Genomic DNA, 15180 nt, shown 5'->3' with positions numbered 1-15180 from the left:
TCGGGAACTAAAAGGACGTCGGTTTACGGGCGGAAAATTAGTGGGATCGATCTTTACTTGGTAGTGGTCCGATCCAAAGCCACGGGCATAAACATGTGGTTGCTGTTTCAGGCTTGTTTCCTCTCCCCTGATCTCATCGCTGCTGTCGATGGACCCATTGCTTAGTCAAGAGCCTTATCTCAATAGGGTTGGCTCTTTTGGTAAACGAATTCATGTTCTTTGGTTAGTATGTAAAGGGATCTTTGTCCTGTTGCAAGCTTTTGACAGCAATCATTCATTCCTCTCCTTTTTCAGTATCATCATTCGTTTCTTCGGTTATTGTTCCTTTCTTTTTTATCATGGTTTCTTTCTTTTCTCTCTTCACAGGGTTGAGCCTTGTGGTCGGAGCTCTGTCGGCTCCGGTTGGAGTGCTGAAATCTCCGAGATCCGCAACTCCAAGAAGCACCGCCACTCAAGAGAAGTAGGCGCCACGCCGGTGAAGCTATAATGCAGCAAGCTTGCTAATAGGTCGATAGATCCTACCACTATTGGTGGACTGATAGTGGACGGGATGTCAACTTCACTAGTTTTGATGGAGGCTCATATTCGATTGAGTGGTCAAATGGAGCCAACTTTATTGGTGGCAAGGGATGGAACCCTGGCGGTCGCAAGTAAGTCATTACTCTCTTTCCCCTTTCTTTGTTCAACTGTAACCAAGAGGAGTAGGAATGTGAAATACTCGGGCACTTACAGCCCCAACGGCAATAGTTATCTTGCCCTTTATGGATGGACTACCTCGCCCCTCGTTGAGTACTACGTGGTGGAATCTTTTGGCAACAATGATCCCTCTACCGACAAGGAAAAGAAGGGCGAAGTTACCAGCGATAACGGCACATACGACATCTATGTCAGTAGCCGGAAGAATGTGTCGTCTCCGGAGCAGACCGTGAAGCAGTACTGGTCTATCCGACGGGAAAAGCACGTCAATGGAACAATCACCACGGGAAACCATTTCGATGCTTGGGCTCGTGCCGGCCTGGAGCTTGGCTCGTTTGAGTACATGATTATGGCCACCGAGGGACACCTCAGCAGCGGCTCTGCGTCGATTACAGTCGGGGTTGATGAATCTTCTTCTTCTGGTGGTGGCGAGAGCGTCAGCAAGAGAGATGGATTATACGCCCGCTGTGGCTCTGGCTTTTGGCCTGATTGTGGCTCAGGATCAGACGCCGAATGCGGTGCAGGCTCGGATTGTGGCTCTGGCTCTGGTGAAGGCTCAGGTTCTGGAGTAGGATCCGGCTCAGGTTCTGGCCAAGGTTCGGGCTCTGGTCAAGGATCAGGATCAGGATCAGGGTCTGGGTATGGTGAAGGCTCAGGATCTGGTTCCGGTCAGGGTTCAGGTTCAGGTTCTGGATCTGGTGAAGGTTCTGGTTCCGGAAGTGGTTCTGGCTCTGGCCAAGGTTCCGGCTCGGGAGAAGGTTCAGGATCTGGCTCAGGCTCTGGCTCTGGCTCCGGTCAGGGTTCGGGCTCCGGCTCTGGTGAAGGCTCCGGCTCTGGTGAAGGCTCCGGTCCAGGTGAAGGATCTGGATCAGGTGAAGGCTCAGGATCTGACGGCTCTGGACCAAGTCCTGAGTGTGGCTCAGGCTCTGACTGTGAGTCGAGATCTGGCCCAGTCCCAGTCCCAGATTCTGGTGAAGGTGAAGGTGAAGGTGAAGGTTCTGGCTCGAGCCCTACCCCCGGCTCGGGATCAGATACTGAATGTGGCTCGGGTTCGGATTGTAACTCAGGCTCTGGAGGAGGATCTGGAGCAGGCTCTGGAGCAGGCTCCGGTGAAGGGTCTGGTGAAGGTCCTACCCCAGGCTCAGGTTCTACCCCGGGATCGGGATCAGACACTGAGTGCGGCTCGGGATCTGATTGTAACTCAGGCTCAGGTGAAATACCCGGTTCTGGTTCAGGCTCCGGGGAGGGTTCTGGAGAAGGCTCTGGAGCAGGCTCTGGTGGAGGGTCGGGCCCAGTCCCAGTCCCAGACACAGGATCTGGCACGAGCCCTACTCCAGGATCAGGATCAGACACCGAATGTGATTCAGGGTCGGATTGCAACTCAGGCTCTGGGGGAGGATCCGGAACAGGTTCTGGAGCAGGCTCCGGTGGAGGCTTTGGTTCAGTCCCAGTCCCAGACTTTGGAGTTGGCGCTGGATGCCCCTCTGGCTGTGAATGTGGTTTTGACTTTGACTTTGGCTTTGGATCAGGTACAGTCGTAGTACCTGGAGCCGGGTCCGGGTCAGGAGGATGTGAGTCTGGCTCGGGCTGTGGCTCAGGGTCGGGGAATATCCCAATCGCAGCCCCTGATTTTGGTTCGGGTGCCGGATGTGGCTCTGGCTCTGACTGTGGCTTCAATTTCGATTTTGGATCAGGCCCAGTCGTAGCACCAGGTGCAGGAACAGGAGCAGGATCGGGATCGGGATGTGGCTCTGGTTCTGACTGCGGCTCTGCGGGCTCTGGCTCGGGTGGCTGTGAGTCGGGATCTGGCTGTGGATCACCAGTAAGTTCTTCACGTGTCAAAGAAGATTCCAAACAATTGGCTAACACACTTACCAGTGCGAGGCCGGCTGCGGAAGCTAGGCGGGCTCATGGTGCTGCCAGTCGAGTGCAGCGGTTCTCAGATCATGCGTTAAGCGTGATACTAGGAAGAAAATGTGGTAAAGGTTGACAACGGATGGCACATGGTAGACCCATGCTGGCAGCTTCAAGGTGTACATATAGACTTTAGGCGATCACTCTGTGAGTGAACTTGATTTTGTTACTGCTGTCCTAGAGCCTCGCTGCAAAGTTCCTTTACCAACATTCCCATCCGGCTGCTTTCGCCTTGTCTTCGCACAGCTTTCATGTCAACATCGCCTCTCTTCGACTATTCCCGGTAGCTCCGAGTCAGATGTCGGGGTTGTTGATCTGACGAGGGTTCGCTAGTTGTGTCGTCCACGATGACTGTCACCCCAGAACTTGCAGGTTGCAGAGTGGGTACTATAGACGGCAGACAAACTCGTGTTTACCGTCTAGGGAACCAACAATATCCACTCCGCCCGTCACCATGACCATCCCCTGGCCGACCGTTTTGTTGAGAGTAGGGCCATAAGCTTGAAGGCTTATTCATTACCGTAATCCCCGATAGCCCTGACGTGCGGATTGCCTTGTTGGTAGAACTACAGTCGTTACGGCCCATTGACACGAGTCAAAAAGGAAGAGATCCAGGGTTCAAATGTCTCCTTGGTCCAAACTGCGAGTGCTGACATGGCAGCTTGCAGCTGGTAGATGCCAACAATCGTACTGGCATCGACGATTCGAAAGTCGCCATCCAGGAGGTGCAATCTCCAGTTAGATACCAGCATCAACAAGAGCACTAGGCATCACTTACAATCTCTGGGCCGGCATCTGTCACAAACAGGAGAGTCCAGACACTGCCCACCACCTGAATCACAGGCACAGTAATGATCCTCTCCGTCCCGCCTCCGAGGTTAATGATGCTGCGTAGTCGCTGGTGCCATGCAGCCACCCAGATACCCAGCTGAGCGTTGGCTGTGTCCATGTTTCCAGATGCGGTTTGCGTCTCGATGAATATGGGGGCTGGGCGTGTGCGGAGAGGCTCATATGAGGTTTGGTTAATAGTTGACGTTCTGCTTGACTGCTTCGATAAGAAAGTCTGGATCAGGTTTTGGAGCTCACTCCCCGGACGAAGGACCAGTGCAAAATCGACCATCTTATGGACTGACGATGGACTTGTCCGTGCTATACCCATGCTGTGCTCAGAGACACTGTTCATGCCACATACACTGGCGTTGGGGCGCTGTGACGAAATCTCATCGCCGGTATCTGCCAAGGGGCGAAAGGCGGGCTTGATATGGGCTGAAGTGATCGGTTCAACCTCGAGGAAGGGAAACGTGCGAGTTGCTTGACGAAGAAGAGGGGTATGCACTAGACAGTTCCAGGCAGCTTCAGATCTATGGGATTCGAACAAGATATCGAATCATCAACGATGGCTCGAAGGCGATCATGAGTCTTATGCGCTGCCCTGTCATCCACGCTTGGATTCGCATTGGAGTTCCACATAAACGGCCGAATTCGCGTATCCTGGAAATCCGAATGTCGTCTAAGAGCAGCTGGCAGGATCTCTTCTTTCGCCTCGACAGCGGAAAGCGCCTCAAGTAGTGCTCGGGCGTCATGCGGAAGAGCACTTCCGAGGTTGGGTCTTCACGAAACGGACCGGGCGAACCAATTTAAGCAGACTGGCTGGCTTCTGGAATCGTTTCGAGGGAGATGAGCCGCAAGATTGCGTCGCCGAGTGTGACGTCTCCGTTTGAGCCAGGAGAGGTATGGCTGGAGAAGAAAACGCAACTCTGGTGGCGAGGATGGCAGTAAAGGAGGAGCATGACCCTGGCGAGACGACAGCCTCGGGGGCTGGAACATGAAACACGTCTCCGTCGTTACCATGTCGCGATAACAGCTGACGAGGTCTTCGAGGTGTTCGTTCGGGATCCGGGTATAAATCGGACGGGTCGTCGCCGGTTCGCTGACATTTGGATGGGCTCGACATCTCACAAAGGGATCGACGTCGGCGAGTGTTGATAGGCGTTGGTAATGTCACGAGGGAATGTTCCACGTTGTCAACCCACACCTGGATAGTAATAGAGTCCATATCCAAGAAATCATTTTCCCATGGATAGCATCTCTCATCGTACAGTGGCCACTTGCTCGACAGAGCTGGTTGAATACGGCTGTCGCGATGGCGTTGTTGATATTTTAGGCTGTTACCACAGCACCCAGCCGGAAAATTGAAGGTCCCGCCACGTTCCCTACCCTGTAGTACAATATTTTCTGGAGCCTCTTTGGCCAACATCAAGAGCACAGTAGCTCAAAATGCGGCAAAAAGACAGACAATGCCAAACATGAAGTGTTTTTTTTTAGCACTGAATCTATCTGGTATGTCTCTGCGTAAGTTTAGATTGGAGTGATTGCGTATTCCTAATTGATGATCAAATGCTGAGAGCGTTGTCCCAGCCACAAATGTGTCCCCTTGTACAAGGCCGTCGATTTGTGAACAAGGACAAGCATATGCTTCCCGTGACGACCTTGTAGAAGTCCGTTTACTTCATACTTTCTCGTGCATACACGTTCCATGGCCCAGGGCAGCCCTCCACCCTCTACCCTCTCCACCATGCACGCTCAGCTGCAGTTCACTACGCTGTCCATGATTATGGGCGCCTACTGTGCACACATGAATCCGCAGCTGTGCCGGCAAGGCAGACGTGGCGTGGATGTGAAATTTCTGAAAGGTGATTGATGTGTCTTGACCGTGGCTTTCAAGCTTGGGCGGTGACGCTCCCTCCCGGAGCGCTTGGCGTTAAGGCAGGGTTTCCCTCGCCTCCATGTAGGCGGCAGGTTGGGAGGAATGAACGCCAGCTCAGGATCAGAGAGGAGAGACACTCCATTCGCTCAGATTATTACTTTCTATATTGAGCCCGATGCGAATGGCTCTGCCTAGCCACTTGCTCCCCCTTTCCACACAACAGCAGCGACCCTTGGAGGCAATGAGGTGAAAGACCAGAGGAGTGTAGGAACTGGGGCTCGCTGTAGCTGAAGAATCTTGAGTCCTGTTATCCTCTCGTCGCTCGACCTCGCCCATGTATTCCGTAGTCATCATGACGACCTGAGGTGGCTTTCACCCCATGTCAGAGCCGTGCCAAAGCCGTCGTGGGGCGGCATCGGATCCACTGTTGGGGTTGCCGTCCTCCGGAGCCAACCCGGAGGCATGCCGACAGGGGGTCGCCCAACGGGCCACGACTAGGGATAACTGATTTTGATTCATGAAAAGCTTTAAAAGTAGTAGTTAGTTCCCATCAACCATTTTTCCTTCCGTCGGCAGGGAAGGGGCCGGTATATCATGGCCCAGATGTGCGCGGTGAGATGTGACGGGCCCGAGCAAGGGTGATCGGTTGATTAGAGTGCAAAGATGAACTCGCGAGCGGCTCTATCCACTGCATGGATGAAAAAGAAGCGGTCTAAGTTGGGAGCACCTAGCTCTAACAGGAGAGCCATAGTCGTTGATACAATATCACTAAGTGAATTCTCCGCATGTTCAATACGGCTCGCGACGTTACGTGCCCTGGCGCAATGATCCAAGCTTAAGTAGGCCGTGAAATGGGGACTTTTCAAGGGACATTTTGTAAAATTAAAGTGACAGCTTTGGTGTTAGAATCTGTTCTTCAACCCCGTCCTCAGCCCGACTTCACGTTCAAACAGGCCACCAGCAGAGACGGAAAAGGCAGAAATACCAATTTATCTCATTTCAAGGCCGAACAAAGACAGCAAGGGCGCAATGCGGGTAAAGAATGGACTGGAAGTTGTCGGTGGAAACCTCGGGATGTTGCTCAGGCATTTTAAAGCATCATCTTTGTTCCCTTTGCAAACCGAGTTTGTCTTCACGTTCTCGCCTCCATTTCTCGCCCCATTTCCATTCCACCCAGACAAGAGGGGTACACACAAGAACTATGCCCGTGACGATGAAGAAGGCTTTCATTATCTTGACAGCATCAATCATTGGCTGGATGACACTGACCCCAGCCGCACCAAGGAGGCAGCGACACAAGTTGTTGAGTGCTGTCGCACTGGCTGGTCGGTCCGGGAAGCAGTCAATGAGCAGCGTGGAATTGATGTTAAAGATTGCAGTGGCGGTAAAGGCAATGAGAAACTGCAAGCCCAGCGGCGCTGCCAGGTTGGCGCCGAACTGGCGTCGCAAGTCGTTGAACTCAAAGCTGGGACCATATAGGGCCAGAGAGAACAGGAGGGCGAGGCTGAAGTAAGGCATTAATCGTAGACGCGCGCGTACAAGAGGAAACCCACGCTTCTTGGACACGTCTTGTTCGTCGTATATACCCTGCTCAACTCGATATCGTGCCTCGGCGCTCTTGAAGCTCTTGTCCAACAGCCAGCCGGTGCAAAGCGAACCAGCCACACATCCCAAGCCATTGGGCAAGAAACAAAGACCGATCTGCCAGTCATTAAGATATGGAAAACCTTTGAGCAATGCTGTCGTAGTTGAAGACGTGACCATGCTCCATGCCGTGTAGGCCACGGCGCCCCAGGCCAAGAGTATAGCTATGTCTTTCTCAAGGACGCAGGCAAGCGGGCTAAAGGCCTTTTTGAAAGAAATCGACTCTCGACGTTTTGGCAAGGGCTTCTCAGTGCTTTCTTCCCATGCCTTGGGAGGCTTGATCACGTAGATGAAGGGCTTGTGGAAACCTGAGAGAGGAATGCTGCCATTGCCCGCGACCTTGCGTTGTGTCTCTGGGAGGAGGATCAAGAGTGCCATGAGGACAAGCATGCCAAAGGCAAACAGCAACCAGAAGATGCTTCTAAATCCCCATGCACTATTGAGAAGCCCTCCAATGACAGGCCCAACTGCTTGGCCAGTCATGCTGCAAAATGTTAGCCGAGCCACTTCCCTAGTACGCACACACGCATGCCACACTCACCGGATGCCAGCATTAGTCCCCATGAAGCCCCCGCGATCTCGAGGGTCGGCAATGTCCGCAATGACACCAGCACTGATACTGATGGTCGCTGCAGATCCGGCTGCTTGGACGCCACGCATAACCAGCAGCATCGGGAAGCTCGACGTGAAAGCAAGGGCCAAGTTTGCAGCTGTGTAGATGGCCAAGCTGGCAGTGAAGGTGAGACGCCGGCCATACATGTCTGAGAAGGCGCCGAAAAGTGATGGCGCGATACCCTGAACGACCATGTAGACGGTGATTGTGAGGGCGACAAGGGACAGGCTCACGCCCAGATCCGACGATATACTGTCAATGGCTGGGAAGTAAATGTTGGATGAAAGAGGCGAGAAACAGCCTGCCAAGGAAGCCAAAACGACAAGCCCCCATTTCTTGCGCCTAGATAGGATGTGGTAGGGTGGCTCAGACTCAATCGAGGTTGCTGGCTGGGCTGACGAACTCTTTGGGTCGGTATCAGACATGACAGTTGGCTTCTGCGAGGATTTCGTTGATGACTGAGATGATGAATAGAATGGCAGGTCATTCTGATGGGTACCAGCCGCCAAGATGCTCTCGGCTTGGCCATTTTTATATAATGGTCAAGAGCTGGGGTCGAGATGCTGTCTGTATAGCTTCATTTTTCCCATGGCCACATGCTAAAAATACCCGAAACATGAAGCGGATACTCACTAGGATCGACTATCTTCTCGCACTACGTATCGCAAATGGTAGATCGTTATCCGGCAGTTGGGCGGTTGCAGGGACCAAGCACCATGTTTCATTTTCCGTGGGGACGCGTAATGCTGGCCCATGACGCGGACGATGGAACCATTCTGTACCTATCCCTTGCGTATCATGAACAGTGTACATCCAATGATCGATACCACGTTCTTCAGCGCTAGGGGATTCATTTGCTCCCTTTGTAGGAAGCAATTCAGCCTGCAAGAACATTCTCAAACGGTTCCACACATTCCTTGTCGCGCCAGGTGTTGCGGCTCAGCGTCGCGTTTCCCAGGGTCTGAAGCTCAAGACAATCATCCTCCAAAACAAGCTAGGCCTGTTGAGATTTTACATTTACCGCCAGTTTATGCTCTAGCTACAGACGACTTTATCCCATAAGCTAAAATCTCAAGGTTATTGCCCAATATTCGGCCCTTTGTCTGAGCCACTGCCTTGCAATGTTGGATCACCAGTCGCGTGGTGATTGACTCTGAAGTTTACAAGACAAGGTCCATGATGCTCACGATTCAGATCCGCTATACAGCGAATATTCTTGTGCCAATGGATTTTCTGTCCCTCGCGAGCCCACGCCCCTCTTCTTGGGCGGGCCAAACACGAGACTGTTACCAAATGAGAACGAACAGAAGGCCAAGTGATGGAAGAAAAACACGTTCTAGAATCAACAATCGATACTGAGGTGACTAGGATCTACTACAGATGCTGTCAATGCCGATGCCAAGGCGCCTCCTCGGATGACATCCGACCACCAGCCTAACACTTCCCTGTCTCAACTCTTATCTGGATCTTCATGAATAAGCCTTAGCCCAGACTAGGCTTGAATAAATGTCCCGTCTCATCGTTGATCGTGTCTGCGCTTGCGTGGGTGAGTAACGTCGGAGTAAAATTGGGTGGTACCAGCGATACGGAGCCACGCGGCCTGGTGATGAGCCACGCTGCCTATCGTGCTGTCTCAAAGGATCATCACTGCCCCTGGCTCGTTCAATGTCTCACTCAAATGGTAGAATGCGATTCATATCTCCGGTAGATGCGAATGCATTCTCCCTTTTGAGGCTACCTGACCCCGACCCGTGCTGGTGCATAATTGACTCGGCCATGGAAAGAACGCGTCATCGGCTGACACTTCATTCGCGGCAACCACGATACGGTAATAAGCTGGGTTTTGCTGGCCGTAGGTTGCTCTGCCAGTGGGAGCTCTTTAGGCCATGTGCTGCACATCTTTCAGCTGATCTTGGTATGTCAATAGAAGGCAAGTTGATCTCGATTTGGGCAAACATCTAGGTAGTCATTCACGACTGGTATACTTATCCAGTAGATGGTCCACCCGACGAATAAGATGTTTGCAAATTATCCTATAATAGTAATGTTTGCCATTGTGTTCAAAGTTGATGTGTGCCAACCAAAGTTTGGCAATTCGCCGAGATGCTGCATTCAAGCTTTAACCGACATGTTCCTCCCCGGACTCCTCCTATATAACCCTCATGATGCAGCTAGGTATGAATCTTTGACTGCAGGCAGCAGAAAGGCTTAAAAAAAGGGCCACTGTGTTTGCATTGGGATATGATGCTATGATGTGTTGATAATGTGCTCCTTATTATAGTTGAAGCCCGGCCTTTGATGGGTTAACTGAGCCAGAAGATCGTGAAATGCCTAACACAGGAAATTGATAATAAATGTCCAGGACATTACACCAACCTAAAAGTAAGCAAGATACTAATATCAGCGCTATAGTAGCGCTTTTGACGTTTGCTTCGGCCTTAAGACAGACTGCTGGGTCATGTTCGCAATCAGTTTCCCCTCCTGGTCCCAAACCCGTGCCTCAGAATACGTCCTCCCGTTACCTCCAGAGATAGTCCTTAACTCCCTAAGGTTCCAGTCATTCAGGTTCAAGTCAACTGCAAACAGTCTCAAAGCAAAATCCAAGCTTGAGCACGCCTCTGCATCGTCCAGAAACATCCTGCTGTGCGCCAGTGGTAGAAAAGAGAGAAACCCATCCATCATGAAGATGAAGCCTGCGTGTTGATCCTGCTGCCCGAGCGCCGGTTGACGAGAGCGAAACCAATCCGCAGATGTCTTCGAAGTTAAGTGGAGTTGGTCTTGATTCGATTGCCGGTGCTTCGCGACTCCGCTGAGGTTGTGGGCCGCAATCCCTTCGGGAGCTTGGCGGAACTCGAAGAAGCGATTCATGAGGCCGAATAGGGATTTATACAGCATCAAAGATTCCTTTGGTAACTGACCCTTTTCGACCATATTCTCGCCGGCCTCAAAAGGGGACTCGCATTTATCTGGCGGGGAGTATTCTCTCGTGGGGGGTGTAGAGTAGGCCAGAAGGGACTCTTGTGCCTCTCTTTGGAAGTCTGCGAGAATAATCATGCATAACCGGGAAGTATTATCCTTCTGCTTCTGCGTGATTTCGACCTGTCTGGTCGCAAACGTTCTTGTATCACGAAGCCGGCGCACAAAACACTGCAGGTGGAAACTGGTTGAGACAGGTGCCAGAAAGCTTCCGGTAGCTGAGTACAGGACATATTGTGGCGGAACTGTCTGGCAGGCAGATCTAAGGCCAACTCCAAGTGCGCAGCCGCCATAAGCGATATCGGCCGCGTTGCCCATGCGAGAGGGGTAATAACGGGACTGGAACAGGTCCGGGCCAGTCTCCTCTATCGAGACTTGATCGGATAGAGTGGGCGCAAAGGCAGGGTTGGTATCTTGGGACATGGGGCCCATCTTGACAAGGGAGCAAGGAAAACTGAAGCAATAGAACAATGACAAATTTGTCAACTGCTTTGGAAAGATAGTCACATATTAAACAAAACTCTCCATTTGCCTAAGTGGAGAATTGAGCGGATTTCATTATGGACCTCGGCTGCGAACTCGCGCCAATTTTAGTGACGTCATTTCTGCCGTGGGTGCGGAAATATTGGGGAGTGCATGGGGTTTAGTTCCGGCTGTATTATATTTCTGTTGAGTTGCTCCGAGGCTGTGAAGCCTTTTGACCAAGCATGGGGTTTAGAGACCTCACTCGGTGCGCCCCACTTAATGCCGAGCATAAGGTATCGATCGGGTCGTGTTACTGAACGTTTCTCCTCGGTTGTCAAGGATCTTTTGCCAATCTAGCGAGGTTGTCAAATTTGAGCTCTCGCTGATGGACGATGAGTTTTGGAGTCTGCTTGCTTGTGATCCTGCCTAACCATCTGACCCTGTGTCTTGGCCGCTTCACCTCCTTGGACTAAACATCTTTGTCAGAGGGCGATTGGCTAGAACGAAATCACCGCGGCTGTGTCGTAGATGGTGTGCTCAACTTTGTTCCATTATACCTCGGTCTTTGAGTTGCAAGCTTAACATAGACGAGCGAGGAGCAAGGGCTACATGACAGACGCTTATTTTTACAGAACACGCGCCAGGATGAGTGACTCTATTTAAGTGTCTTCTCCGCCACACCCTGCTAGTAGCCAGCACCTCCTCGTTCCCGCAAAAGACAAAGACATATCCACCAGTTTACGGCCCAGCCTGTACATGCTACTGTCTCAAGAAAAGATGTCTTCGCAACGTACGTTTCGGCATCTCCTTCGGGACTATCGAGTTCTAAACTACCATGCTAGACACAGATAGAATTCAGACGTCTCTCACCGAGCTCTTGGGTATTAGGCACCCCGTGCTCTTGGCCGGAATGAACGTGGCAGCCGGACCGAAGCTAGCAGCCGCAGTAACGAACGCAGGGGGACTGGGGGTTATTGGAGGAATCAATTACACGCCCGATATGCTCCGCGATCAGATTTCAGAGCTGAAGTCATCTCTTCTAGACAAGAAAGCACCTTTTGGCGTGGATCTGCTCATCCCTCAAATTGGAGGTAGCGCACGCAAGACAAAGTACGAGTCTGAACAAACCACCCTCGTTTGCCCATACTTAACTGATCTCAATTTTAACCAAAAGCAAGGATTATACAAAGGGCAAGCTGAATGAGCTCGTCGACATCATCATCGAGTCAGGTGCAAAGCTGTTTGTTTCGGCAGTAGGGGTTCCACCCAAAGCAGTCGTTGAACGACTCCACAGGGCTGGTATTCTGTACATGAACATGGTGGGCCACCCGAAGCACGTCCAAAAGTGCCTTGACCTCGACGTAGATATCATTTGCGCGCAGGGTGGCGAGGGAGGCGGACACACTGGCGACATACCGACGACGGTATTGGTCCCTGCCGTCGTGAATATCGTCCGAGACAAGCAAAGCTCCTTTACGAGACAGGCGGTGCAAGTTGTAGCTGCTGGGGGCATCCACGACGGCCGACTTCTTGCTGCTGCTCTCATGATGGGTGCCAGCGCTGTCTGGGTCGGGACACGCTTCATTCTTACTGATGAGGCAGCTGCACCCACGAGCCACAAAGAGGCGGTTCGCGGAGCAGGATTTGACGACAACATCCGAACCACCATCTTTACCGGGCGACCTATGCGGGTGCTGAAAACTCCGTACGTTGTGAGTTGGGAGGAAGAACGTCGGACAGAGCTGAAAGAGCTCCTGTCGCAGGGGGTCGTTCCCGCCGAGGCAGATCTAGATAGGCTTATGGAAGATGAGTCCAGCAATGAGGAGGAGATTCTCGACCAGGTTTATCCAAAGATGATGGGGCAGTGTGCAGCTGTGGTTAGCGAACAGAAGCCAGCAGCCGATGTTGTGCAGGATCTTGTCGATACGGCTGTAATTGCTCTGACGCAAAATTTCGAAATGGCACCAAAGCTTTGAAGCTTGGAGACAACAGCAGTTCATCGTACAGGGGAATGTTCCTATGTCAAGGCTTAGCTACGAGATTGGTTGAGATTTAAGAGACTTGCTAGCAAAGATAAATAAATTTCTGTTTATATCGCCTTGAAATTAAGCCTCTTATCCTCTGTTTATAATACCCTTATTATTACGGCTAAAGCCGCAATAGGTGGTAAGGTATGGCAAAACCCCCTTATATTATTAAGGGGCCTTACAAAAACCTAGAGTAATAAGTTATTGCTACTGGCAGCTCTCACAGGTCTCTCAATCTGCATAATTCAGCGCTTGTCACTGTACACGATCTGCCTCCTCTTGGGTGCAGTGTTCTTCGCTTTTAGGTCACTCCCAAAGCCGCAAATATGCTTCACTCAGCCAAACTGAGATACTTTCTGGTATGTCACATCGTCCATCTACCGTCTTGCAAGTGCTAACACTTTTAGCTCGGTATGGCAGTTCCTATCTCGGAGGGAATCACGGCCGAAAACCCGATTGAGATCCCCGAGGAAGTCCTTGAGCGACCGCACGTTGAGTTTGAGCCAAAGAACGACGGTATTTTTGGGCGATGAACAGTGGAGGGTATATGGTTACGGCACCAAGCATGACGAAATGGCAGACTAGCAGATGGCGAACTGTCTTAAGGAGTGTCTGTATCTGAGATGGCTGCGGCAAGAAACTAGTAAACTACCGAAATAACCAGAGCCGATCAGCTTTGCAGGCTAGATAGCTAATTTCTTCATCGTGCATTTGAATCGTTCATCTCCAAGGGATGGTGGCTCCCTTCTCATGGGACTCTCGAGCCAACTCAATAACCCTGATGGCATCCCGAGATTGAGTTGCCTTGACGGCAAGCTCGTCTTTTCCATTGATAGCGTTGGCCACATTCTCATAAATACCAATCCATCGACCGGTGATCGTAGGATACCTCCCAGTATACTTATTTGTCTCTGGGTCAAGCTTCTGGTAGCGTTCATCAAACACCTTGTACGTGGTCAATGTTCCTTGTAAAGCCTCAGGCTCTTTTCCAAAGTCTGGGTCCAGCGGCTTGACGCCCTTCTGAATCTGTTCTTCTTGTGGACATGTGCTACGTTGTTGCCACTGTGGTTGTAAAATCAGCCCTGAACAGCCTCACGAGACTGGTTGGCATGACTCACCTTGATGTATGACCCCTCTGTTCCCCTCACAAGAAGCTTCAATTGCTGTGCGAGTGGTGTTGTCACACTCGTTTTCACAGTGACCAATAGATCCTTCTGTTCGCCCTCATACTGTAGAATGATGGTGAACGAATCTTCAACTTCGCTCTCGATTCCACGCTGGGCACGGAGAAAGCCAGTCACTGACTTGGGACGTCCAAAGAGCACAACGGCTTGATCAATGCTGTGGGTTCCTAAGCCGTGGTCAGCCAAATGATTTTGTGATCGAGTTGAGATATGAATCACTAACCTAGGCCAAATGCCATTCCTGATCCCGGAGTATACTTCTTCTCGGTCATGTGTGACAGCCACGGCGGGGATTCAAAGTCGTAATGAATTTCAGCCTCCATGATTTTCCCCAGAGCGTTCTTCGACACAAGGCTACGTAGGGTCTGGAAGTCGCCATCCTTGAAACTATCTTCAGCTTGTTGAACCGCCATCAAGGGTGAGGTTGGGCGAACTTACCCATCGTCTGTTTTGAAAGCAGGTCAAGATCAACCCCTTCTCATCTGCAAGCTTGATGACTTGGTCTGCCTCTTCAGCTGATCGAGCGAAAGGCTTATCGACAATGACTATAATATTGACGGGTCAGTCAATGGACGTCTCCTCTATCATTGAATACGAACCGTGTTTTCCCGACTGCAAAGCTTTCTCCGCAAATGAAGCATGGGTGTCTGTGTGAGTTGCAACAACAACAAATGCAATATCGGAATCAGCAAAGAAATCCTCAGCCGTGCGATGGTGCTTGATGCCTGGCAAGTCAACCGTACAGTGGGATCCCGGTGTTGCTGATGGGGGATCAGCCGGGGCCTCTGCTCTCTGAAGAATCGCGACGATCTGATAATCTGGGTTCGCTGAGATGAATGGGATATGGAAGTTCTTTGCGGCGAAGCCGTACCCGATGATTCCCACCTTGATAGGCGCCATTTTGTCCTATCGAGTGTAAGGGGTTGTAAACAAAGCAGCTTTTGCGTTAGTACC

General features: G+C 51.4%; 5 protein-coding genes and 1 pseudogene across 6 annotated transcripts, besides 1 other annotated feature; 2 read left to right on the top strand and 4 right to left on the bottom strand.

The window, feature by feature from the left end:
- Positions 1 to 338: 338 nt before the first annotated feature.
- NCS54_00896800 (Endo-1,4-beta-xylanase) lies at positions 339 to 2598 on the top strand (the record flags this gene model as incomplete). Its single annotated transcript, XM_053154328.1, has 6 exons — positions 339 to 460; positions 516 to 650; positions 706 to 1364; positions 1417 to 2225; positions 2421 to 2489; positions 2575 to 2598. 6 exons carry the CDS (start codon positions 339 to 341, stop codon positions 2596 to 2598), a joined length of 1818 nt encoding a protein of 605 aa, XP_053010303.1.
- A 306-nt stretch (positions 2599 to 2904) lies between these two features.
- NCS54_00896700 (Hypothetical protein) lies at positions 2905 to 3559 on the bottom strand (the record flags this gene model as incomplete). The annotated part of the gene is made up of 2 exons (XM_053154327.1): positions 2905 to 2961; positions 3389 to 3559. The coding sequence occupies 2 exons, from the start codon at positions 3557 to 3559 to the stop codon at positions 2905 to 2907; spliced, it is 228 nt and encodes a 75-aa protein (XP_053010302.1).
- Positions 3560 to 6415: 2856 nt separating this feature from the next.
- On the bottom strand, positions 6416 to 8062 carry NCS54_00896600 (annotated as a pseudogene). Its single transcript has 2 exons — positions 7503 to 8062; positions 6416 to 7445 (listed from the first exon to the last, which is right to left on the bottom strand).
- Positions 6416 to 8062: a sequence feature.
- Positions 8063 to 9980: 1918 nt separating this feature from the next.
- Positions 9981 to 11003, bottom strand: NCS54_00896500 (Hypothetical protein; the record flags this gene model as incomplete). The annotated part of the gene is made up of 1 exon (XM_053154326.1): positions 9981 to 11003. The coding sequence occupies exon 1, from the start codon at positions 10980 to 10982 to the stop codon at positions 9981 to 9983; it is 1002 nt and encodes a 333-aa protein (XP_053010301.1). The 5' UTR covers positions 10983 to 11003.
- Positions 11004 to 11792: 789 nt separating this feature from the next.
- Positions 11793 to 12991, top strand: NCS54_00896400 (2-nitropropane dioxygenase-like protein; the record flags this gene model as incomplete). The annotated part of the gene is made up of 3 exons (XM_053154325.1): positions 11793 to 11805; positions 11858 to 12125; positions 12190 to 12991. The coding sequence occupies 3 exons, from the start codon at positions 11793 to 11795 to the stop codon at positions 12989 to 12991; spliced, it is 1083 nt and encodes a 360-aa protein (XP_053010300.1).
- A 771-nt stretch (positions 12992 to 13762) lies between these two features.
- On the bottom strand, positions 13763 to 15126 carry NCS54_00896300 (Hypothetical protein; the record flags this gene model as incomplete). Its single annotated transcript, XM_053154324.1, has 5 exons — positions 13763 to 14104; positions 14161 to 14393; positions 14450 to 14606; positions 14665 to 14771; positions 14826 to 15126. The coding sequence occupies 5 exons, from the start codon at positions 15124 to 15126 to the stop codon at positions 13763 to 13765; spliced, it is 1140 nt and encodes a 379-aa protein (XP_053010299.1).
- Positions 15127 to 15180: the final 54 nt, after the last annotated feature.

The sequence above is a fragment of the Fusarium falciforme genome, chromosome 7 (assembly GCF_026873545.1).
Source record: "Fusarium falciforme chromosome 7, complete sequence".
Lineage (NCBI taxonomy): Eukaryota > Fungi > Ascomycota > Sordariomycetes > Hypocreales > Nectriaceae > Fusarium > Fusarium falciforme.
Note: the sequence above shows the minus strand (reverse complement) of the source record. Positions and strands in the feature narration are given on the sequence as shown.